At 44.4% G+C, this 24,946-nt stretch overlaps 1 protein-coding gene across 2 annotated transcripts in view; it reads left to right on the top strand.

The window, feature by feature from the left end:
* The window catches only part of Myo16 (myosin XVI), a 482,119-nt gene extending 465,846 nt beyond the window's left edge, over nt 1–16,273 (top strand). The window contains exon 35 of one of the 2 annotated variants that reach the window (XM_076913797.1): nt 14,948–15,312. In XM_076913797.1, the coding sequence (XP_076769912.1) occupies nt 14,948–15,175 (228 nt within the window). In that variant the 3' untranslated portion in view covers nt 15,176–15,312. Of the gene's footprint in view, nt 1–14,947 lie in introns of both variants that reach the window. The other variant, XM_034520363.2, reaches the window with a different exon arrangement.
* The last annotated feature ends 8,673 nt before the right edge of the window (nt 16,274–24,946 follow it).

Genomic DNA, 24,946 nt, shown 5'->3' on the forward strand with positions numbered 1-24,946 from the left:
TCTTCTCAGGCCCACAAGGAGCAATATGCAGTATCTTACCACTTATCATAATCACATAATTATATAACACATTTATCCATAACATGATGAAGCTTAAGGCATGTGATTGTGTATGTATGTGAGTGTGTACATACTATTATGTATATGTATGTGTGAGTGTATACATACTATCTATTGTGTATTGCATACAATTGTTTATTCAGAAATTCATTCGTTTGTTCATTCACCCATTCACCAGCAAGTGTCCACAGAGGCTCCACTGTACTGGACACTGGCCTGGCCTACTGAATACCTCAGTCTTCACAGTGAATCCTCTTCCTCCCCACGAGTCCAGCTATAGCAGGAAAACAAACATTAGGCAGCATTTAGGTAAAACAGATAATCGACAAAAGCAGTATGAACAGGAAAGTTGAGCTGAGCTGGGTCAGCAAGGGGCCAGGCCCATTGTGGAGGGGCACAGCTGAGCTGAGTGGACGCTGAGTCAGGAGACCCAGGAAGTGGCATTAAGCACAGACCAGCCAAGAGGCCAAGGATTTTGATTCCTGCTGCTGAAGGAAAGAATACCCAGAAAAGGGAGAGCCAGCACTGCAGGGACCTGGCAGCTGGAGAGAAGTAATTGCCTGTTACTTTCTTACAATCAAGTTGGAATTCCCACAGTTATAATGCAGGTCTAGACTAAGCAAGAGACTAACCGTAAAAATGTCTACAGTGACTGTATTATGGGTTGACTTTCTTCAAAACCATTATTCAAGGGGCTGGGAAGATGGGTCTAGTGACGTACGTGATACACAGGTGTGAGGACCTGAGCCCCAGCCCTAGAACACATATAAAACCCAGTACTGGACACACCGAAATGTATGGATCTCTGGGGCTCTGCCCAGACAGCCTAGCATAACCAGGGAGCCACAAAAATCAATGAGAGACCTTGTCTCAAAAAACAAAGTGGATGCCTTCTGGGAAATGACACTCAAGGTTGACCTATGAGTCCCAGAAACTCATACTTACATGTATAAAAACTTGCATGTACAAATACTCACATGTGTAACCCACACATGCATATATGCCCCCCACAACAAATAAAACCATTAATCCATATCTGGGGGCTTATTTACTAAGGAGAATATAAAGAAGACAGAGACGAATAGGAGGATGGATTGATGATTGATTGATAGATAGATAGATGATAGATAAAAGATAGATTGTAAATAGATAATAGATGATAGATAGATAGATAGATAGATAGATAGATAGATAGATAGATGATTTGAATTAACATGCCCCCTCCCCATAGTCTTATATGTTTGAATAGTTGGTCTCCAGTTGCTAGAACTGTTTGGGAAGGATTAGAAGGTGTGGCCTTGAGGTGTAGCCCAGGCTACTCCCATTCAGCTTCTCTGCTGCTTTGTCTCCTTATTATGTTTCATATTGTGATCTCTCAGCTTTGATTCAATGCTGTTCGTGTCTACCTGCTGCCATGCTCCGTGCCATGATAGTCATGGAATCACACTCTAAAACCATAAACCCTGACTAACCTCTCTTATAAGTTACCTTGGCCAGATAACTTATCACAGCAATAGGAAAGTAACTAAGATAGATTGGATAGGTAGGTAGGTAGGTAGGTGACAGATAGATTAGATAGATAGATAAGTTATAGATGATAGATAGATAGATAGATAAGTTATAGATTATAGATGATAGATAGATAGATAGATAGATAGATAGATAGATAGAGACAGATAGATAGACAGACAGACAGATAATAGATGGATAAGAAAGATTCCTGACCAAAATACCCAGGATCAGAGCGTCTTATTACGAAACATTTTTTTCCATGTTTCTTTACAAAACTGCCTAAAATATGCAGATCTCTATTGTACAGAAATGCAAACAATTCCAGGGAGGAAGGTGTCTGTCTCACAACCTCAGCAGACCTGGGAGGCCTTTTCTCTGATTGCCACGATTCCATTACTCTTTGAAGCCATCACTTTGTATTTCTGACTCTGCCAGAAACGGGTTGGAAATAGGAGACCTACAATGATCACAGAGTACGGTGAAGTCAATGATATAAAAGCCCAGAGACGAACCCCACGTGGATTTAAGTTAATTTTATATACTAACAGGCAATTTTTATTACCTATTTTTGGAAAGAAGTCTCGATTTAAGAAGATTGGTTCTCATATTTTGCCTACTTTGGCAAAATCTTGTCTTTTTCCTTCCTCTCCTGGAAGCGTTTTGTGCACAGTCTGCTTTGCACTTACTCTGTGTTCAAGACACTCTGATGGACCTGAGAACCTTTGTGGCAGATGCCAGACCCTCTGAATTCCTCTCTTTTTACACAGCCAGTGAGACCTCACTTCCCCACTGTTTAGATACAGCCACTGAGACCTGACAACGGAACAGGAGCTCTGGGGATGGATGCCACTTTTGTGGCCTTTCCACCCTGTAGTGAATACAGAAACTACACAGACCCACAAAGAGCCCACAGACACCCGTGGAGACTCAATAGGCCACTAGGAACATCCCTTCTCTGCGGCACACCGTTGGTCTCTGCTTATCCGCTAGAGTAGATGGGATAAACCCACAGCATTCGTATTCATCCTCAGCCTATTAGTTCTGTGTTGCTGACAAACATTGTTATTTGTGTGCTGTATTAACTAAGCCGAGCCCCCATAATCCAGCAGTTCTTATTCTGTATATCATCCCAAGTCAGAGGTGCCTACGTCTTCCAATGGTACTATCGCTAGAATATTGATCATGAGCCCCATCACTGCACACACGGTGCTCTACAGACGTAAAGACTATACTTATTAGAAATCCCTAGGGAACTTGACTTTCCCAAGCAATGAAGTTAGCTCCCTAAAACAAGATGGCAACCTGAAAAGAATTTTCCTACTTTCTAACCCTTCTTTGGTAGGAGAGCTCTGCTTACCCATGATTCTCCAGTCAGAGACCTCAAACAGAATCTGTGTTTGGGGAGTAAGAGCAACAGTGTAAGGAAGATGCTTCCCTGACTGTAACGGGCTCCGGGGCCCAAAAAGCTGCTAGCCTAGCCCCCTTGTCAATCATGGATGACAGGTGTATTCTTCTTGGGTTATGTTGGTGAATATCCATTTTCATAGAATGCTTTTCCCCCATTCTTAATTATATCTATCCCCATAGCACATAACTTTCTGTTCTTTCTGGAAAGTAAATATTTGAAGTAATAATAAATAGCTGGTCAGGCTATTCGGCAAAAAAACCGTCACATGATGCTGTCAGTGACTGCAGCAGGTGGAGAAGTAGCTTTTGGTTCCTGTTGTCTCTGGTCTGCTGAGGACAGTGGGTGGAGCCTGTTGGTCTGTTGAAGAGAGTGGGTGGGGCCTGCTGGTCTGCTGAGGACAGTGGGTGGGGCCCTGTTGGTCCTGGCTGCCCTCACTTGTCTGGGCCTCACCTCCCTACACCCTCATTCCTGGTTCTGTTTTTTGTTTTTTGTTTTTTTCCCCAAAGCTGACTCTGATGTCCACAGTGCAGAAGGCTTTCCCATGGCTGTTGTTTCCTGTTCGAGTTCATGCTCAAGGTGTGCACGGCACACACGTGGGCCATCGCTTACACCCTTCTGCCGAAACGGCCTTCCCATCCTTCCAAGCTAGCTTAAATCCTGCAGTCCGGTTTGATATTGCCTTGAGAACACAAGTCTCCTCCATGTTCCAGCAGTGATGACATGAACAAATTATTAGTGACTTTTTTTAAGATTTATTTTATTTTTAAGTGTGTGTGTGTGTGTGTGTGTGTGAAGGGAGGTATGTGAGTATCGATGCCTTTGGAACACAGAGGCTTTGGATCTTCTGGAGCTGAAGTTGTAGGTGGTTGGGAGCCACCTGGTTCAGTGGCTAGGGACTGAACTGGGTCCCCTGTAGGGGCTGTGTGCACTCCAAACTGCTAAGCACCTCTCTCCCCGATGCATTATTGTTAGATGTTGAACTGCCCTGAGATCTCTCCATGCGCTTCCTCCACACACCTACCTCACACATGCAGAATTCACATGAATTTGTGCTGTTGTTTTCGCTTGAGACGCCTGGAGGGAAGACAGGTCATGTTGGGTGCTTCTGATTAAGTCTTACAGAATAAGCCCCAGTTCCTTCCATTTCCACAAGGGCTTACATACGTTCGCTAACTGACGGATGGGAAACCTCTCAGGTCACGTGACTAGAGCGGACCGACTCATCCCCGTGTGTCTGAATATGCATTCTCACTTTGCACGTACAGCCCAGTGACTTCAGGGTCTAAGATGAATTGCTGTGTCTCAGAAAGGTGCTAGTGATATTTAACCGGCTGCTTTTCCGAGCTTGTGGGTGGTTACTGCAATAATAATATGGACCATTGTGGGGAATGGAAACACAGACTTAGAGATGCTTTGTGTCCGTGTGCCTGAACTGAAATATACAGTCTGTGGGAAAAGATGAGGACAAGACAGCAATCAGGGCATTCAAAGCTTGCAGTGCTTCCTGATGGCTCTGGCCATGCCAGCTTAGTGTTTTACACAAGGGGAGGAAGGCAGCACCGCTGACGATTGTGAATAAGCCAGGAACATAACTTAGGCTTTGAGGGAAGGTGTGGATTAACTGCTTTCAGTCAGGCCTCCTTTGACCTGTAAGAACTCTCTATCATTCCAAGAATATATGTGAAAGGGGGGTTTAACATACTTTTACTTTTCCGAGTTTCCAGTCTACTAGGTTCAAGCTTTTTCATTAGTTCCCTGGGTCTGAGTCATTTAACAATCACACCTTTAATATAAATAGTCACCAGGTCTGTGTCATCAATCTTAAATGTTTGCTTTGTCACTTTCTCTTCTTTTGGGTATGTGGTGTGTGTGTGTGTGTGTGTGTGTGTGTGTGTGTGTGTGTGTGTATCCATGTTCTCATGTGCAGGTAAACATGGATGTATGGTATGTGTGTCTGTCCTGCGTGATGACTCGTGAAGGTTCACGGTGACAGGGTTGTTTTTGAGTGTTTGCCACCTTATGAATTGAGCCAGAGTCTCTGAGTTGAACCTAGAGCTCACCAGTCTAGCAAGCCAGCTTGCCTCAGGGATCCCTTGTCTCTACCTTCCAATGGCTGAGGATACAGGGCACCCCCTACACCTGCCTAAATTTTGAGTTGGGACAAGCAGTGTTGTCCCAATTCTCCCAGTCCTGGGTTTCATCAGTATTAATGGACATAAAGAAATATACAGGCTTTTCTTCTTTTTTTTTTTTCTTTTTTTTGACTCATAACTTGATAGCAGGAAATCAGCAACAAATCCAAATGTCTATCAAAATCACAACATGTATTTTTTTTCTGTAATGCTAATTGTTATTAGTAAGAATAGTTCTTGATTTTTTTTTCAGAAATCACATCATCCGGATGTGGAAGGAGAAACCTACCTCTAAGGTCTAGACACAGCCATGCTTGTCTGTAAATGCTTACTGTCCCTTTGGGGGAACTTATTACCCTGTGTTTAAACCTGAGGTTACAAGGACCAAAATCCCATGAGTAAATGCCACTGGACTGATACACAAGCAACCTTTCCTGGATTAAGAGGGGCCAACTTTGTTAAGTCCAAACCACAAGATGCCATTTCCACTTTTAGATACATTTGTTGCTATGTTTGTTTCTTTTTATTTTGCTTTGTTTGTTTGTTTGTTTGTTTTAATGAAATAGAGACAGACATACCTAACCCCATAACTACTGACTTTCCAATGGGAGGTAGGCTCCTGTAAGCTCAGCTGCTTGAGAGGCTGGGGCAAGAACACTGTGTGGAGACCAGCCTCAACATAGCCTTTCCTAGCCAGCCGGATGGGCAAGAGTGAAACTCCACCTCAAACAACAGCACGCATAAACACAAAGCACAGCCTTGATTCCGAGCCTCACCTGCTTTAAGCCACATCTTTAAGATTCACAAAAGTGTTCCTTGATTATATAGTCTGAGTTTTCAAATATCATTTTCTGATTTTCTTTCTTCCCATGTCTTGTTAGGAGTTACTGAAAATGAGATTTGCATCTGAAACACTGATATTCAGTGTTGGGACTGCTAGGGCACTACCTTCTTTTAATTTCCATAAATGTCAGCACGTGCCTCTTTTCACCTTTGGGAAAATAATCAATAGAAAAATCAATTCTGAGATAAATGAACAGTGATATGACTTCATGTCTGAATTATCTACAGAGATGATTTTAATCCTTGAAATGAAAGACTTGAGGTAAGATCTCGGGAATCAGTTGCTAGTAAATAGTGTCTAAAAGATTGCAGGTCCATGAGAAGTCTGGGGACTAGAGAAATCTGATCAGCTCACCTCACCAAACCCTGTTAATAGCACAGCAGGAAGCTATTGAAAATGAGCGAACACTTGCAGCTGGGCTAAGCCTACAGACCTTATGTGTCTCTCTCTAAGCTAGGTTATCTCTCTCTAGGAGTTATTGTTTTTCTAACCTCTGATGTCTCACTTATGAGACAGAACAGGGGCTGGAGAGGTGGGTCAATGATTAAGTATATTTGTTGCTCTTGCAGAGGACCTGATTTCAATTCTCAGAACCCACAGGTTGGCTCACAGTCATCTGTGTCTCCAGTTACAGAGGATCTGACGACTTATTCTGGCCTCCTTGTGCTCCTGCATGAACACAGTGCACATAAACTTATGCAGATACACACAAACATAAAATTAAATATACATTTAAAACAAAATAGCATGAATGAACCGAATCTACATGTCACTCTACCAAGTTCTGTCTTCATTTTTAATTGATATTTCCTAGCTGTAAGGCAACATAAGAGACTCTAGGATCTGAGCAGGGGAAATAGAAATTATGTAACTGTCTCAATTATGAACATGAAGTCATCTGGACTCTCTGATACCACTGGGACACTGCGGCTTTTATCCCCAGGTGTGTGTTCCACACTGTACCATTCTTTTCTAAGGATCATTGGTTCAGTTGAGGGATCTTCCCATTACAGACCTTGTGAGGAAGGGATTTTGTTTAAGAAAATGTAGTCTCCAAGCTGGGAAGTGTCTTGTACCTTGACTGTCTACATACAAGCAGACATCAGAGGCTTGTGAAAACAACATCTGAGTGCACACAGCTTCATGTCCCCCTTATAGAAACTCTCCACACTAGCAGAGCACAGTATTAAGTGTTGCTATAGGTGAACCTGGGTCTAGTCAGGTGATATACTATCACAGGAGGATGCTGGAAACAAATGCTGACTCCTGGTGGCTCTGGTCATGCTGCCTCAGCCACTGGTTGTGAAATGGGTCTTTTGGATCTGATTTCTCTAGTTCCCTATGCACTGTGACATGTGACCCTCTCACAACTAAACTAGAAGTGCCATCAAAGTCTTCAGGTCTCTGGAATAATAAATCTGGAAAAAAAAAATCACAGGATAGTTTTCAAGTATCCTATTTCATCTCCCTCCAAACAATTTGGTTTATGAAGCTGTTCAGGCTGAGAACCTTGGTTTGGACCTGTCTTAAAAAGACACCATTTCCCCCACATTCCATCCCCAGATAACACTTCCAGTCATACCATAAGCTCATTTAATCCTTTGGGTTTAAGTCTCTTTATTCTTTGCCAGCAGGAGGTCTCCTGGGGGCAATCTCCCTCTCCCAACCCTGCCCACTGGTTATTCAAGCCCATCTGGGCATGACCGAATGCATTGCAAACCAGGGCTGCAGGGCCACCCAGATCCCTGGGATTCCCAGCCACACCTTTTTAGTAAGTTCCCAGGGCCTCCCGAGTATGAAAGGGGCTTATCTGAGTCCGTGGGCTGTGAGAGGCACCGAAGCATAAGATGTAAGATGCGTCAGATGTGAGCCTGGCATTGCTTGGAGCTGTAGACCTCTAACGTCTTCTACAGAGAAAATGGCAAGGGACGAAGACAAGATTTCTGGTCGTTGACTTTCAAAATGGACCCATGTGTGAATTCTGGTTTGCTAATGTTCTTCCCTTCTCCTGAGCACAGCTCAGCAGCCACGCACTGATTCACCCACCAATGCTCTAAGCCCACACACTGAATGCCAAACGGCAGCCTTGTCTGGTCAAGCAGCGGCAGACGCACCCTGGACAGATCAGCACTTCTCCAACCTGCATGAGAGAGATGGCTCATGCTAAGTGGAAAACATATTCTCCTCCGTACTTAACATCTGATGGTTATTTTTACAGACTTCATAGACTTTATTTTTATAGAACTGTTAACTACAAGTAGGCGCAGAATGCTAGGTGAGCTCTCTTTATCCTTTAGGCTCCTATTGCAGTTGTGACAAAAAAAAATACAAATTGAGTAAAATAAAAGCCTACAGGAAAATTAAGATCCATGACACTCAGGTAAAGATTGCTTCTGGCCCCGTGACTGCTGAAACCAGGTCTGTGTAGTTGGCAGAAACACGCACAGTTTTATCAGCTTGATCTTTCCTGTCATGGCTGCCCATGGCCTCCACGGCTGCTTCCCAGGAGTGCTGCAGATAGCAGCCTGTTAGCCGACTCTTCTGTGCACTATCACCAGGCTTGCTCGGAGGAGAAATGAAGTGTATGGGTTCCTTTCATCTGTCTACGCCATAGCATCAGACAGACAACTTGTATTGATTTTTCTCTTTCTTTTGTTTTGTTTTTGTTTGTTCATTTGTTTATGTCTTTGTTCCTTGAGACAGCATTTCCTCTTCGTATCCCTGCCTGTCCTGCAATTAGCTCTGTGGTCTGTACATTAGACTGGCCTCAAACTCAGAGATATGCCTACTTCTTGTTTCCCAAGTGCTGGGATTACAGGTATATGCCACCACCAATAAACCAGAAAGATGACAAAAATCACATGAGAACGTCTTCAAATGATGCAAATTTTCTCTAACATGATGCTTTAAAAAAAATAAGTCACAAACTTACAGATGTAAAACATTTTAACATGAGGACTTTTAAGCCTTCAATGACTATTTCAGAACTACTATGTTTAAGAGTTGTTCAAGGGGACTAGAGAGAAAGCTCAGTTCAACTTTTAAGAGCCCTTGCTGCTCTTACAGAGGACCCAGGTACAGTTCCCAGCATCCGCCTGATAACTCACAATTACCCGTAACTCTAGTTTCATGGGATTCTGACCAGGCAGGCACCAGATATACAGGTGATACACAGACATAAATATAGACAAAACGACCACATAAAAAATGAAGTGTTTTTGTTTAAAAGTTGCTTAAATTGCTCATAACAATGTGCTTCTCTGGTTACAGTATTTTATTTGACACCTGAAATTAAAACATGAATACTGCTCTCAGTCTCTCTCCTCTGCCTGCACTGCTTTCCTTGGTTTTAAACCACATCTGAGACTGTCATAAACAACTACACCTAAATCACTCACACTGTGACTCTAGCTTGGCTCAGCATCTGGAGAATTTCTCTTTCATAACAAAGTGGGAGACTCAGGGCCATTCCCCAGGGCCATTCACTGAGAGAAGCCCTTTCATCAGATGTTATTTGATTTGGGCATCAGGATTTCTTCAGCAATTCTAGGGAACGTCGTCAAGTCAATGTGAAGACTCCACATCTACTCCTCGTTCATGCCTGTTCTCACATGTCAGTCACCCACCCCTTGACTGGTTCTTACTGGTTAAATTTTTGTGAGCTCTTCTATGACCAAGCTCTTGGACTACATTGAACGTCTGGCCTAGCCCTGCTCTCCAGAAGGCAGACCTTCAGGCCAACCTACCACTCAGCAGCAGCTCCAGATCCACCATGTTTTCAAGATCTCTGTAAAGAGTGAAGTCCGGGGTCATGGTTACAGTCTGTGTTATTTCTCTTTCCCTGTTGCTCAGCTGGTTATCCCCTTTAAAAATGCAGATCCTCTGCAAACCTTCTACCAAGGCAACCTTACCAAGCCAACATTACCAACATAAAGGGTTAAAAACAGACAGGGAAACAGATCTCTCTTGCCTAGCTGCTCTGTCTACACTGTGGGTATCACAGAAAGGCATCCATGGCATCTTCTTAAATCAGGCCATGTGTGGTGTTGTAGAGCCAAGGACTGATCCATGGACTCCAAAGGTTTAATTGGTGTGCCTTCTACGCCTTGATATAACAGTTACCTCCTCCTACCTATAAATGCTAATGACTGTTCTGTGCAACCTTGCAGAGAGGAAGATGAAGGAGGGTGACTTCTATCTTATAAATGGGCGAATTCCACCTGGTGTGAGGCCAGCTGACCCTTAGCTGAGATCTGGTAGTTCCCCTGGCCTCCCGTGATTTCTTCTTTCTCTAAAATGAAATGACTCCCTTGTTACCAAAATAAGTTTCTCCTCTTAATGATAACATTGGGTTTATTTGGGAAATATCAAACAACAATCAAATAATCGATGTGGATTTTATTGTTACCAATACATCGTAAGACCACTAAGGAGGACAGTCACTGGTGCAGGTGTTTCTATGATGCCATATGGTACTTGAAATGCTTCTTGTTTACACTGTACGGGACCACACTGAAGTAACATAATGACACTGGCTTGTTATTCAGAGATACCAAAGCCCTTTTTATCACCTCTGAGACCAAGACACTTGAGTTTCAAAATCTAATAAATTTAATAGATCTAAGTGAAGCAAATTAAATGTTCTTAGCCCCGTAGTGCTTTCCTTTTGGGACAAGCCTCTGAAAAATCATGATCTTAAAATCCCTCTGCATCAAAGATGCAGAATGTCTAACCTCCATTTAGACATACACACCTACCCACATGCTTATTTTTTTAATGAAGGACAATAATGCTGGTATTCTGGCGTCTCTTTTGTACAAGTCTGCCAGTTCTCCTGTTACGCCTAATAAATTTCCCTTAATCAGGACTAATCTCTAAAATAGAATCTGAGGAATGTTCTGTGGTATTCTCCAAAGAAAGGGTCTATTCTGAGCTCAAGCTGATTATCGAAATCATCAGTCAGAGTCTCACTGATTGGGGAACCACTGAAAGCCCTTTGCCGGCTGATTCCACTCCTCTGGCCTCCCTTCAGCCTTTCAAGCCTTCGACACCCTCATTAAGAGGGCTTGCTAATGGTTTGTGTGCATAAGCTTCCCATTTTAAAATGTACTTGGGAATTTGAGTATTTCTAGTAAATACAGCAAAGCTCTCAAAAGAGAAAAAAGGGTTTTTTTGGGGGGGGGTGTTTTTGTTTTGATGGTTGTTTGGGTTTTTGTTGTTGTTGTTTTGTTTGTTTGTTTGTTTGGGTTTTTTGTTTGTTTTTAGTTTTTGTTGTTTCCAAAAAGAAAAGCAAGGCCTGGGGAGATCATTCAGTCAGCAAAGTGTTTACTGTGCAAACAGAAAGAGCTGAGTTCAACCACCACAAAACAAACCCACAAAAACAAAACCCAGAAACAAACAAACAAACAGACAGACAAACAAAATCTTGTACAGATGGCATTTGCTTGTAAATCCTGGCTCTGGGAAGACAGAATTAATGAATCCAGGCAGTTGCCAAGCCTTCTCCTGGAGCTCCAGACCAGTGAGAGACTCTGCCTTGAAAAACAAAGGAGATGGTGTCTGAGAAACAATGTCCAAGGTTGACATCTGGCGTTTACACACGCACCTGCACACACACACACACACACACACACACACACACACACACACACGAACACACACACAGGAGAAGACACCATGACTCAGGTGATTTGAGATGTTTTCTGTCCAATTCCCTGCCAAGTCTCACTGGGATCGGCAGCTTCCTAACATCACCTTGGAGACAGGCACCTTTGTGCTCAGGCCAGTGTGATGCTGACTTCAAAACTGTGCCTTTTGGAGTCACATCTGGCATCTTTTTGGTTGTCCTGGAAAATTCTGCAGAGTTCATGCAGTTGTGGAAATATAGATGAGTGTTTGTGTCTGTCGCAGAGAGAATGAGGGCACAGCCAGTGGGGAGCCCAGTGCCATCTGCTGAATGGAGGCTTGGGTTCTTTTGTCTGGGTTTCGAATTTGACTCTTTGTTAGGAACAGGTCTCTGTTACAGGCTTGTCTCACCTGGCTTTCTTCAGTTAAACTGAATGTTTGCTATTCACTTTCTCTTGCTTTAATTCCGAGCTTGAACATTGTTTCAGTTCCTTTAGTGGTTTGCCTAGAGGGTGGGACATGCATGGTTGGCTCATTACATTCTAGCATATTTTATTACTTCTATCACTTTCCTGACATTTCTAGAACTTGGGCTTTAACCTTTCCTTAATCCCTCCAGCTTGTGCAGTTACTGTTGGCAGCCTTGTGTGTTTGGTGTGGGACTTACAGTCTAGGAGACTTTCCAAGCTCCTAATTGATGTTTACCTGTAGGTTTGCTAATTACAGCGTTCCTGAACCTTAAATTTTATTTTATTTTTCTCATCTGAGATCACTCTTTTCCTATATAAAGGAAAACCTTCCTTTTGTGTCTCTGTTGATGCACAATATCTGAGGACACTTTTTGTTTCTGCAATGTCTTTATCTCGCTCTGTGTTTTGAAGTCTGGCTCTGTCAGACAGAGCGCTGGGTTGGCTCTCAGTAATTCCATTCATGTCTCTTTGCTCTCCAATTTCCGGTATTTCTGTTAAAAAGTCGGTGTCTGCTCTCGTTCTTCCTTTAGTTTTGTATTTATCCTTTGAAATTTTCACACATGGATACAATGTATCCTGATTGTATCCAACCCACATTCTTGTCCTCTAGTTCCTCTGAGGACTGAGAATCCCTATCGTGTCTCCCTCTAACTGAATGTCCTTCTAAATGTTTTGTCTGTTTTGGTTGATTGTTTGATGGTTGGTTGGTTGGTTGGTGGGTGGGTGGGTGGGTGGGTGGGTGAGTGGGTGAGTGGTTGGTTGGTTGGTTGGTTGGTAAGCCATTCAGTCCAGTTAGTGCTGCCTAGATACGTGGAGCAGCTTGGGATGGCTCCACTTGCGCTAGTGGGGAAACTACCAGTGGCCACACTCTTAAAGAAAGGTTCCTCTGCCTACCCCATGCTGTATGCTGAATGTGAGCAGATACAGAACACAGGAAACTGCCCTCAGTGAGATCTCACATTAGCAGACGGGAGCAGAGGGATTTTAGGATGCACTGGTGAAGAGTCACATCGATGTCTCATGCCTCACTATACTAGACCCTGACTCTGGCTGTAATGAGCACCTGAACAGAAGAAGCTGGTCAATAAGCAGAACAAAGCCATAGCTAAGAACACAGGCTCCAACACCTCCTTCTCTGTGTGCTGTTGGGCAAACATTTCTGTTCCTCAGCTGCCTCATCCACAAAATAATAGCACTGACATTTTAGAACTCCTAGGAGCAGCCTGGTTCACAGAAAATTGCCAGCGCATGTTAGCCCTCCACAGCATCCATCAGCTGAATAAATTCTATGTATTCTCCAGAGCCCTGTTTTTCTGGTTCATTCCATAGAGGGTAGAAGCAGTCTGCGGAATTGTCTCGCGTGCAGGACATTCTTGAGACTAGTAAAAGTGCAAAGGAGCCATCCTGCTTTGGAGACCTTTGCTATGGATGTCCTAAGGCTGAGGTAGGGATGGATCAGTCGACCAGGAGACCAGAGATGTCCACACTGAGGTCCTGCTGCTGCTCTGATGACTTGTTCACATGTATAGGAAATTCCTTTAGCTAACGAGGTCCCCTGCGCTGTCTGTAGAGACTCTGAACACAGATCTGACCTTTGCGACTTCCATGCTTTGAACTATCAACTTTGAAAGCACCTTGCATGACTAAACAGCCCACTCAGGTGTAGGTTCAGACTTGGACCAGGACTGCTGGTGAGGCTTGTCTTTCTGGCCACCATTCTCTGTGGGAGGGGCACAGTATATACAGCTCTGCTTTCTCTAGTTTAATCAGAAGTCATGATAGAATGAAAGAGGTGCTGCAGCCAGGCATTCGGGGCCCAGGGGATGAGAGAACCATCTTCTGCTTTTTCCTCATTTCTCCCCTGGCACCCCTTTTCTGGCTTCTAGAATCTCATTCTTTTTAAGAAGAATCCACTCCACCCCCCCCCCCCATGTTATAATAGCCAGAAAATGGTGCCTGTAATGTTTTGCATAATAGAGTTTCAGCTACTGGCAAAAAAGAGGGTATCCCCAACAAGGTAACCTTTCACCCCATTGTGCCCAGGCTGAAATAAACTGGGTACACAAGGGTCAGTTTTCAGGAACCATTGTAAATGAAGTAGAAGCAGCTAATACAATTGCATGTCAGGTGCTGTCCAGCAAAAGCTGGGCATGTACCTATGTTTGAAGGCTCACCACCTGAGGAAGTGCCCAGCACCCAGACAAATGTCTCTGCTCCATTGTCCTCACGTGGATAGTGTGGCTAGACACTGTAGCAGGTGGCAAGTGTGTTCTCAGACACAGCTAGCCTTCCTCCAGTAGGCAGCATGTTAGTGGCTGTCTCTTATTACCCCTGTGCTTAGAAGCTGTTTTGATATCAGTACGGCCCAGTTCTAGCAACTGTTCTGGGAATGGGGGGCAGGTCTGCCTTGGGCTAAAGTGTATGATTGAGGTGTCATCCTGATATTCCTGCGGAATGTGTGTGTTAATGGAGAAGCAGTTCCTGCATTAAAGGAGGGGGTAAAGTTTGAGGAGTCTTGTTTCTCTAAAGGCAAATCCATTCAGAGAGGAATTCAATGAAGAGAAAATACAAGCTGGCACAGGAGTGTTTATAAATTTGCGGGGCAGGTTGATGCTGTTCTCTCTTATACTGTTGAGAGGTGTGGTACTTGCTAATGACTCCATGAGCCTCTTGATGATGATGTCACCATCTGCAGGAGGTCGTTTCTCATTCCCTGGATCCATACTGTTTCCAGTGGTCCTGCAGCTGGAGGTTTGGAAGGACACTGACTCTTTAGGCCCCAGCCCTGCCCTCCCCCCGCCGCCCCCCCCCCCCCCCCCCGCTATTGCTGCAGTACTTCCCTGCTCAGCTCAGCCTCCATATCTGTAGGTATCTTGTTTCTTCTGTTCCACTGCAGGTTATTCATCAGCTGAGGCTCTCTGAGAATGAAAGTGTAGCTCTGCAGGAGCTGCTGGACTGGAGGAGGAAGCTCTGTGAGACCAGAGAAGGCTGGCAGGATGCCGTGCAGCACCCAGAGCCCCGTGCACCTCCACCGCCACCCTGCAAGAAGCCGACACTCCTAAAGAAGCCTGAGGGGGGCTCCTGCACCAGGCTGCCTTCCCAACTCTGGGACAGCAGTATCTGATACAGCCTGGACTGTGAGCACATGTCTGAGCTGTCTAGTGACTGCAGGCTGATTCTGCAGGAGGCCGCTTCGGATGCCTGAGGTCTCCTCTCCAGGCATCTCCACAAAAGCACAGGACACTAACGATGACTATCCAAGACCTCCTGTGTGTGCGGGTCTGTGTGTGCTCACTGGTTCCTTCTCCATTTCTTGATAGCACACTGAATTTTAGGGCCACACTGCTCTTAGGTAGCCAGAGGTGAGGAGGCATGTGGCTGAGGTCAGAGATCAGAGCAGTAGGGAGAGGTCCTCCAGGCAGCTGTTTTTACTACACCCCACAGTGGCCACTACCCCTCCAGTGGCTGTCATACGGTGCAGCACATAGGACAGATGTTTTGTTTCTTTGTAGTTGTCTGTCATTAGAATTTCAAACCCAACGATCATTTTACATGTTGCTACTGTATTTTATAACGTTACGCAACTGGTGTGTTCCCTTTCTTCAAAATACAGATTTTTAAAAACCATTTCTAGGGATTTTTTTTAATTCCACATGCTTATTTTTAACCCAAAGCCCCTCAAGTCCTGGGGATTGAGCATTGCCTTGGCTTTATCAGACACCTACGGCCGTGAGGGTCAAGAACTAGACTTCATGTGTCCTGTCCCTCCACTCTTCCCCGCACCCGGCATCTCCCTAGGGTACATGTGGCTTTGGCATTCATTGGTTAAGCGTCTTTCCCACCCAACCCCTCAGCTTGGCGTAGATGACAGGATGTTTATGGTTCAAAACACACGGCTTCAAGTTCCTAGATGGTGATACAGAATTTTCAAAAGTACTGATAAGCAGGCTGAGTCTCATGGGACAGAGCAGTGTGCTGCCCTCCCTAGGAACACTGCATGACTCCCTTGCTGTGTGCCTGACTGGCTGTCGTGTGTGTGTGTGTGTGTGTGTGTGTGTGTGTGTGTGTGTGTGTGTGACTGCTCTGCTTCTCCATGTCTTTTGCCCACTGTCTGTGAGTTCTGAGCTCCACCAGCCATCTGCCACCTCCCCCCACCACTTGGACCTGTTCATTCATTTCTGCTGTCGCAGGGCTTCTGTGCCAATAAAAGGGTGCAACTGTATTCTGTTTCAGTCATTTGTGGTCAGTGCTGTCTACTGGGAATTCTTGTCTCCTGATCAGCTATGTGGAGGCAATGGAGAACCTTCACCCAGACTTCCTTTATATTTTTTTTATAGCCATTTGTAAGCTTCAAGAGACACCTGCTAGCACAACGAGAGTGCCTGTATTGAAAAAAAAATCTAGGGGTAGTTATAGCAATCAAGGCACAACAAGCAGCCTAGAGCTGACCAGCCCGGCCTTGTGGGAGGCTCCGGATACACTTGACTCTGCAGTAAAGGACATGGTTGGGATGAGGCTCTGGGTTGGCGGCTTCAAATTGAAAAGAATGCCCAAGGAGAAGTGACTTGTTATATCTAAGAATTAGCTCACCTGGGAACCACAACTCCTCCAGGACAGGACAACAGGAAGAATGAAACATCATGGTTCATTACACTGCCCTCCCGAAATCAAGGAGGTGATTGGCTTGCTCCTAGCCAGGTCCATCCGGACTGTCTGTCATCTTTTCACTCCCGTCTCTCTGAATCCAGCCTACAGACTATGGCCAAGCTAGCTCCTTACTGACATAAAACTTCTTTGGCCTCCACCAGTCCTCCCATTTTGCAAATATCAATAATCTGGGCTGAATCAGAACTTTGAATGGTTCCCCATACAGAGTAGACCATGAAGTGCCAACACTGCTCCTGTGTGCAAAGCTCAGACTTCACTGATGTGGTATCTATTACTGAAATGAACTGTTTGTGCTGTCCAGAGAATTACCCGAAGGGAGTGGACTAGAGAAAGCCCATTCTCAGAGTTCTTGTTGACCAGAAAGGCCAAGGTCTGGGCTCCCTTGAGAGCTAATGTCTAGTGAGGAACCACTGTTGGTTTACAGACAGCCATCTTCTCATTATAAGCTCATGTGGCGGGAAAAACAGGAAAGAGGCAACCCGGCCTCTGGGGTGTCTTTCACAGGGTCCTGCCTCTGTTCTCATGACCTTGTCATCCCCCAAAGGTCCACTTCCTCATGCATGCTGTCACACTGAGGTCTCAGCTGCAGTGTGTCAACTTGGAAAACACACAGAGACTCAATCTGTGGCACTGACAGATACTCATAAGGTCACTGTGCTCACTTTTATATTTTAATGGAGCCTCTCAAAATATCACCTCCTTTCTCCCGTTCCAGCACGGCACTCCAGATCAATTTCCCAACATTGTCAACCCCTTACATCTATTTAAATAGAGCTTTAAAATCTTCAAAGTGAATTCTTTCAAATATATAAATGCGTGAGATAATGTTACAAAGCCGCTATAGAGAGACCTTCTATGAAGGTGGGTCTGTGAGACATGTGTGATCCAAATCGCACTACCTTCTCTTCAGTTAGGTGCAGCCTAGAGACCAGTACAACGGGAAGAGCTCAACCACTACAGTACTGTGAGCATCACAAATCGTGAGCTACTCAGTCTCTCTAGAGGCCCCTTGTTGACCTTCAGAGACCCAGAAGCCAACCCCTTGTAGACTGATTACCAGCTCTTCCATCAGCGTGGGCGGCGATCTGTGCTTGGCTGCTGCTTCTCCACTGTAGAGAGGATGGCCTGTGCATTCATTGCTGAGTAGCACAGTGTGACTGAGACTATGGAATTTACAGGACAGAAAGGTGGGCAGGTCACCGGCACCAGCACCACATTATCCATAATTACCAGTCGTAATAACTGAGATCAAGTCCAATTCTTTGTGCGCACGGAAGACCGAAGCACAGCGCTGTAATGAGGGTAGCATTGTATGTAAGTAGACAGAGGCAGCATTCTGGGTAATAAAGCCCTGACCATTATTTTTACACAAGCAATATTCGGTTACACACAGTTGCAAAGAAAGATGGCATTTTAATTGCCACCAGACCATAAGGTATGAATTATGATATATTATTAGGCCTGCAACCTTATGTTTAGCAATATAATTGGTAAGAATTATGATGCTATGTTCAAACACTACCTACTCTATTGCTTTTTTAAAAAAATATATGAGGGACCTCTAAAAACTACTATCAAAATGTTTATATTGGGTTAAGATGACTTAAAACATATTTTCCAGAGTGGAAAAAAATACCTCATTACTATTCTTAAGTAGTGGTATCTAATTTAGTAAAATTATGATTACATAAATCTACTCAATAAAAGTAACAACCAATTAAAATCCAAGATTGGTGAAAGGACTTCACATAGAAATATTAATTACTTTGTTTGTGCAAAAGTAATATATTACAAATTCCCTAGCTTAGAATGGTGACTAGCATTCTGGAAAACTCAATGGCTGCCAGATTCCAGATGGGTATCACTCAAGCCCTGAGTCCATACAAGCCCAAAGGTTGGGAGCTGGGGAAGTACATCATACGAGCAGAAGGAGCTGTGTTCAAGTGCCCAGGACTTGTGTAAAAATGTTTGGTGTGGTGGTGTATTCTTATAACCCATGTACTAGGGAGACAGATCCCTAGTCTCACTAGTCAGACAGCCTAACCTACTAGGTTGGTGACAGACCATGACTAAGAGGAAAATGGGTAAAGGAGGGCACCAGGAAAGAACAGCACAAAAGGCTGACCTCTGGCCTCCACACATACATGTGCACACAAATGCATACACACATGCACACATGCACAGCTACATACACACATATACACATGCACACACACACACCCTCACACACACAAACACATACTCACACATACACAGATACATGCATATACACATGTACACACACATACTCACACACATGCAAGCACACACACACACACACACACACAGACACACACAGGCAAACACACAGGGATCTGAGGTGTTAAATATGATGCCCCACAGTAGCCCAGCTCAGTCTCCTCCTGCACTTTAAGCTGTAATCCCATCCCACCAACATTCAGTTTAAGTCTTCAACAAGGAGTTAACGGATTTGATTTCAATTCCTATTCTTATTGAAAGCATTCTTACATTGAGCAGGGAAGAAAATGAAAACCATGTTCCAGGTAAATTTTAGTGTAAACTTATTACATCTTTCAAACTGTCCCTAGGGGCTCTCACACGGCTGTATAATGAAATCCACCGCTTTCAAAGCCTCACCCCACCCTCTCCACCCTCATTCTTTTCCTTACATCCTTTTCATAAGCAATGACTATCATAATATTCTACGCTGAACAATGGCCTGCTCTGCAAGATGTCTGTGTGACACTGATTTCCTGAAAAGCCACCAAGCTGTGGGAGCCACGACTCAGCCTTGAAAGAACCACTTCTGTAGCTGTATCTCCTTGCCTGAGTTCTTTAGACCCCCCCAAGCATCCATTGTGATGGTTTCAACAAATTTCTCTAAAATCCAGCCTGGTTGTAAACTCTAAAGATGATACTTTCAAAGGGTGAGTTTTATTAGAAGCCTATCATACATCTGTCATCTGTTTTAATTTCTCAGATCACTTTCCAGGGTTTTTTTGAAGTGTATTTATACTTAAATGTCACTTGTGTATGCTCCAACACCAGACGCTTGTCATCTGGGTTTTATGCAGAGAACCAGGACATCACAATGATAGGAATTTCTTACAGGGAACTAATTAAAGATGAGTAAGTAATGCCTTCATCCCATTGTTGTGATGTAATAGGGATGCCCCCTGCCACATCCTTACTGATTTTGAGTTAGCCATTGCAGACCCCGGGCATGTTCGTTGCCTTGCCTTGCTCCAATGCCCTGGGGAGTGTGGAGTGCTTCAAAGAAGGTAGCCAGAGGGTTCCCATTTCTCCTGGTGTCACCATTTGGTGCCTAATGTCTAAAGAAATGAAAGCACCATGTGAGCCCCAAATAGGCTCAATACCTCCTCAGAACACAAAGGGGCAATTCTCATCATGTGGTGACTGTGCACCAGTGGACACCCAGCTTCTTTGTTAAAATCTTAAAGATCAAAAACTCAAATTGAGTTTGGTATTAGTCTGTTTTTCTGTGGAGCTTCGGTCTTCTTTGGAATACATCAATAATCTCATTCTTTTTCATTTCTTTAGACATGAAATATAGGATATAGATTCTAGCACTTACAGAAGCCTGCCCCCATCCCAAATCTCTGAAGATAAGAGGAATTTTTAAGGCTTAAATCATCACATAAGATTTCAAATGAACAGGACACTGTAGAGGGAAGGGCTTCCTAATCTGCAATGTACTGTATGTGCAAAGGAGAGCTTCTGTCCATGGAGGCAGGGCTCTGGAACCTTCTACAGGTGCTTACCTGAAATGAGCTTGTGATCCCAGGCATCTCCCATTTTCTACAGCAGAAACAGAGCAGGTAAGTGTTCACCACAAAGGTGGTACCCCATTCTGTGATCTAAATATCAATACCCTGCCACCCTCCTCCCCTCAGTTTATAAGTTAGAATCTAATACTGTGGTCAGAGGCAATCGCTTTGGGAGACAGCCAGTTGCTGAAAGGCCTACCTTCATGAATACAACTAGTGAGTGATGTTATAAAGAAGAAGGTCCCATGTTCCTTCTACCTGTACAGATGCAAACATCAGGCTCCACGCATCCACTGCATTTCCCTCAGGAGGCAGCAGAGTAACTTGAATCTTTCATCTTGGACATCTTGGACTCCAGAACTGTGGGCAGCATAGTCCTCATGCATATTCATTGCCCAGTCTACAGGATTTTTGTTACAGCACCCAAAATGGACTAAGACCCCAGGGTTCAGGAGCCTTCTACCCTCTCACTGTGATGTATCAAGAATCTCTCAACCCTTATTTACCTTATCTTCCAATTAAAAAAAGAACCCCAGCTACACCTTTCCCCTATTCCATAAGAAGACAAACACATACAATGCGGCAGAAAATTCAGCTTCCTAGAAGTACAGAGGAAGGGCACAGTCAAGTTTCACCCAGTACCAGAGAAAAGAAACCCAATAATTTAACAAAGAAGAATCTAGAGCCAGGGAAAGAGACCGTCTAAACTGGTAGATTTGGCATCCTATGTTGTCTTGGCAGATAGTTTAGGTGACTGCTCTCCAACTAGATAGATGGGAGGTTGCTTTAGAGCTGGCCTAGGAAGGCCATATCTTCCTGGTGGAGTGTCACCTAAATTCTACATCCCTCAAACAGGCTGCTTCTGTAGAGACAGAAGCTTCCCTTCGTGTTTCCACTGAGCTTCTGCATAGTCTGCCACTTATCATCCTGTGGAAATGATACAGACCAGCCCAAGCTATTTCTTCAATGAGCCTGCTTGAACATGTTGACAGGGTCCTAAGAGGTATCCCAGACACCAGACTCTCACGAATGGGATCCAGCAGTGTCATCTGACCTGGTTAGGTATGAATGCAGTGCAGTCTCTGATGTTAGTAAACAGAGGGCTCTGGTGAGTCTATGGGATCCCATGATGGACATGGACCTTTAAATTAGTCTTTGGTTTGGGGGGAATAGAGCAGGCACTGAAGGAAAGACTGCCTGGGGACCTCAGCAGCTGTCACAGACAAGAACTGCAAAAAGTGTAGTTGGGGGGTGTTTGGCTGTTTCCAAAATCATAAGGGTACCCTTGAAAATCATAAGGGTAGAGAGACAAGCTTAGGCTTCTTATCCTCAGTTCACACTATTAGTGGGATGCCAGGGAACACCCAACTCTATGAAATGTTGTATCATAGTTGTGAGACTACTGGTTTAAAAATTCAGCTTCTGTCCCCCAAGTCTGCAGTGTGCGAGCTAAGGAAGCTCTCAAGATGAAAATCCCCCAAATCGGAATGAATTGAAAGGAAGAAGCTAATGATCCAGAAAACCCAAAGACCCCGGAACCTTCAAGCTCCACTCCCTGATTCTAGGACACTGGTTCTTTCTTTCCTCATGAAACCATTTCTGCCTGACGGGAGGCCCAGAGCAGTCTCTGGGGGAATGTACCTCTAAAACAGTTCCTTAGACTGGAAACTCTCAATTCTAATTCCTAATTCCATTACTATACCTTGGACCTGGTAACCAGGGTCCCCCATGGCAGGAACCCTCATCAATATCCCCATAGTCTTAAAGCAGATCCCGGAAACAGCTGCTGCTGGGGACACAGTTGATGTTAGACTGTCCTTTGCTAATGTGCAGTTCCTATTACCTTGTCAAGATAGCATCTGCTGACCATTCTAACCAGCCTTGCAATGTCTCCCCACATCCCTGCCTTTTCAATGTAGCTTTCTGTAGTATTTATCACTATTTGACAGACGTTTGTCTTGCATAATTATTTACTCTGTGTTTCTCCTGTGCCTCCAGAGTAAGCTGAGTAGAAGCTAAGAAAGGTTGGAGTCACTGACAGCCTGGTCGGGGACAGAGAAATTTGCAAGATCTCCTCCCCCCCCCCCAGAGGTGGCAAGCCAGGGGAAAGATGTAGGGATATCTGCATATAGGCATATGCAGGATCGTGGGTAACAGAGAACATCTCAGATAGACAAACCTGGGAAATGGAAGAAACATCCCTAGAAGATGGATGTTGATAAGAGAATCAAAAGGCCTTCTGAATCTAGTCACATGGGAATATTATCTAAAAGATCCAGCATTGGAGGGTGCAAGCAAACCCTTCCTGTGCTGTGAGTGCCAGGCCACCTGGTTTCTCTGCTACCCCTAAGACTTCTCAAAGGACTCCCGGATAAAGTGGTCATGCCAACACAGACAGGTGTGGAATGCGAGTTTGGCATACAGATAAACCCCACCACTTCCTCTAAATGTCTTGTGTACCAAGGAGATCTCACTGAGGGACTCAGCACCATCTGCACCAGCCAGTATCCACAGCAGACCAATCACCACAGACCTCAGCTACCACAGAGGGGCTTTCTCCTCTTATATTCTGGCTATGGAGCTTTCATCCCTTCCCGCCAACCTTATCTCCACAATACAGTCCATTAAAACTTCACAGTGCCTTGAACTTGCAGTATCCCAGAAAATTCTGACCCCAAACTTCAGTCCTTCAAGAAGCAAAGCACCAATGGGTGAAGGCTCATAAGACTTGTTCCCTGTGACACATTTGGGTCTTGAAAGGTGCTGAGATAGCCCTCTGAAGACCTGTCACCAGCCTGGTGGGGCAGTCATGTAAAAATGAGCTTACTACTGAATGAAATGAAGCATGCTGCCTTAACAGAGCTCAGAAATCAATGTGTAGACACATTTTTTTTTTCACAATGTATATTTCCCACTATATTTGCCATGTTATCTCTGTGCTGGCTCTTAACTCAACTGGGCAGCCCTCATGGCTATGATTTTAAGATTCTTATCCCATGACATCTTCTGCTTTCTCCATTTTCCTCTCTCTCCTCTTAGTCTCCTCTTACTCCAAGCCTGAGAACCCTAAACCTTGCCTGTGTCTCTTCTGCCCAGCTATTGGGTGTCAGCATCTTTATTCACCAATCAGGGATAACATGGGAGGGCAAAGTCACATAGTGTCACCTGAGTCTATGTGTGGTCTCTAAGAGCAACCAGTATTTAGCATAGCAAAAGACCAACCCTCAACACCTGATGCAAGCCAGGGAACGAAGGACTAAATGTGTCTACACATTGTCTTTTACAGACACATGAACACATGATTGTCGTTGAAAACATTTAATCTCAATCCAGGGCTTCTACCTCACCATTGATTATTCAGTCCCCAAATAAAAGACACACATGACCTTTATATTTATAATAAGCTTTAATCAGCATAAGAGCTGGGCAGATGCCTATCCTCTGTACTACTGTCTATTTCCCAGTCAATAACCCCACTATATTTGCCATGTTATCTCTGTGCTGGCTCTTAACTCAACTGGGCAGCCCTCATGGCTATGATTTTAAGATTCTTATCCCATGACATCTTCTGCTTTCTCCATTTTCCTCTCTCTCCTCTTAGTCTCCTCTTACTCCAAGCCTGAGAACCCTAAACCTTGCCTGTGTCTCTTCTGCCCAGCTATTGGGTGTCAGCATCTTTATTCACCAATCAGGGATAACATGGGAGGGCAAAGTCACATAGTGTCACCTGAGTCTATGTGTGGTCTCTAAGAGCAACCAGTATTTAGCATAGCAAAAGACCAACCCTCAACACCTGATGCAAGCCAGGGAACGAAGGACTATCTTACTCTTCCACCTTCACTGCAAATTCATGTTGTGATCTTAGATTGTGCTGTTCCTATGGCAACTTTTAATCCAAGGAAAGAGTGGTCCTACTGACCCTGTGTTTGCGTGAATGGGCTCCTAGATCTCCTAGACCAACAGTGGAGCTCCCATGAGGAGCTGTACCTGCTCGGCACCTGTATCACTAAGGAAAATGACAATGACATGGGCAAGGAGGACGTAGTTTGACACTCAAATGGAAGCCTACAGTTAAAACCCACTATATGTCTTTTTGATGGCGCGAGTTAACCGTTCAGCAGAACTCAGACTTCGCACAAATTGAGACTGAGAACTCTCCGCTCTCCGCTAGATAAGACTCCTCTTGGCTGAGGGCAAAGTAGCGCAGAGGAGGTAATGGAAAAAGTGAGCTATAAATACCAGTTCACAACCACCACGTGAGCTCAGAACAAGGAGTGAATTTGTGATCCATATATCTTGTGTTGCTATAAAAAGCAAACCCCCACCTTACAAACAAACAGACTCAGTTGAATTAAGGCCCCAATCAGATTTTTTCATCCTATCTGATATGAAAGAAATGAACTCATGTGGCTTTTGGAAGAGTCTTCTGATCGTGTGCT

This window comes from Arvicanthis niloticus, chromosome 16 (assembly GCF_011762505.2).
Source record: "Arvicanthis niloticus isolate mArvNil1 chromosome 16, mArvNil1.pat.X, whole genome shotgun sequence".
Classification (NCBI taxonomy): Eukaryota; Metazoa; Chordata; class Mammalia; order Rodentia; family Muridae; genus Arvicanthis; species Arvicanthis niloticus.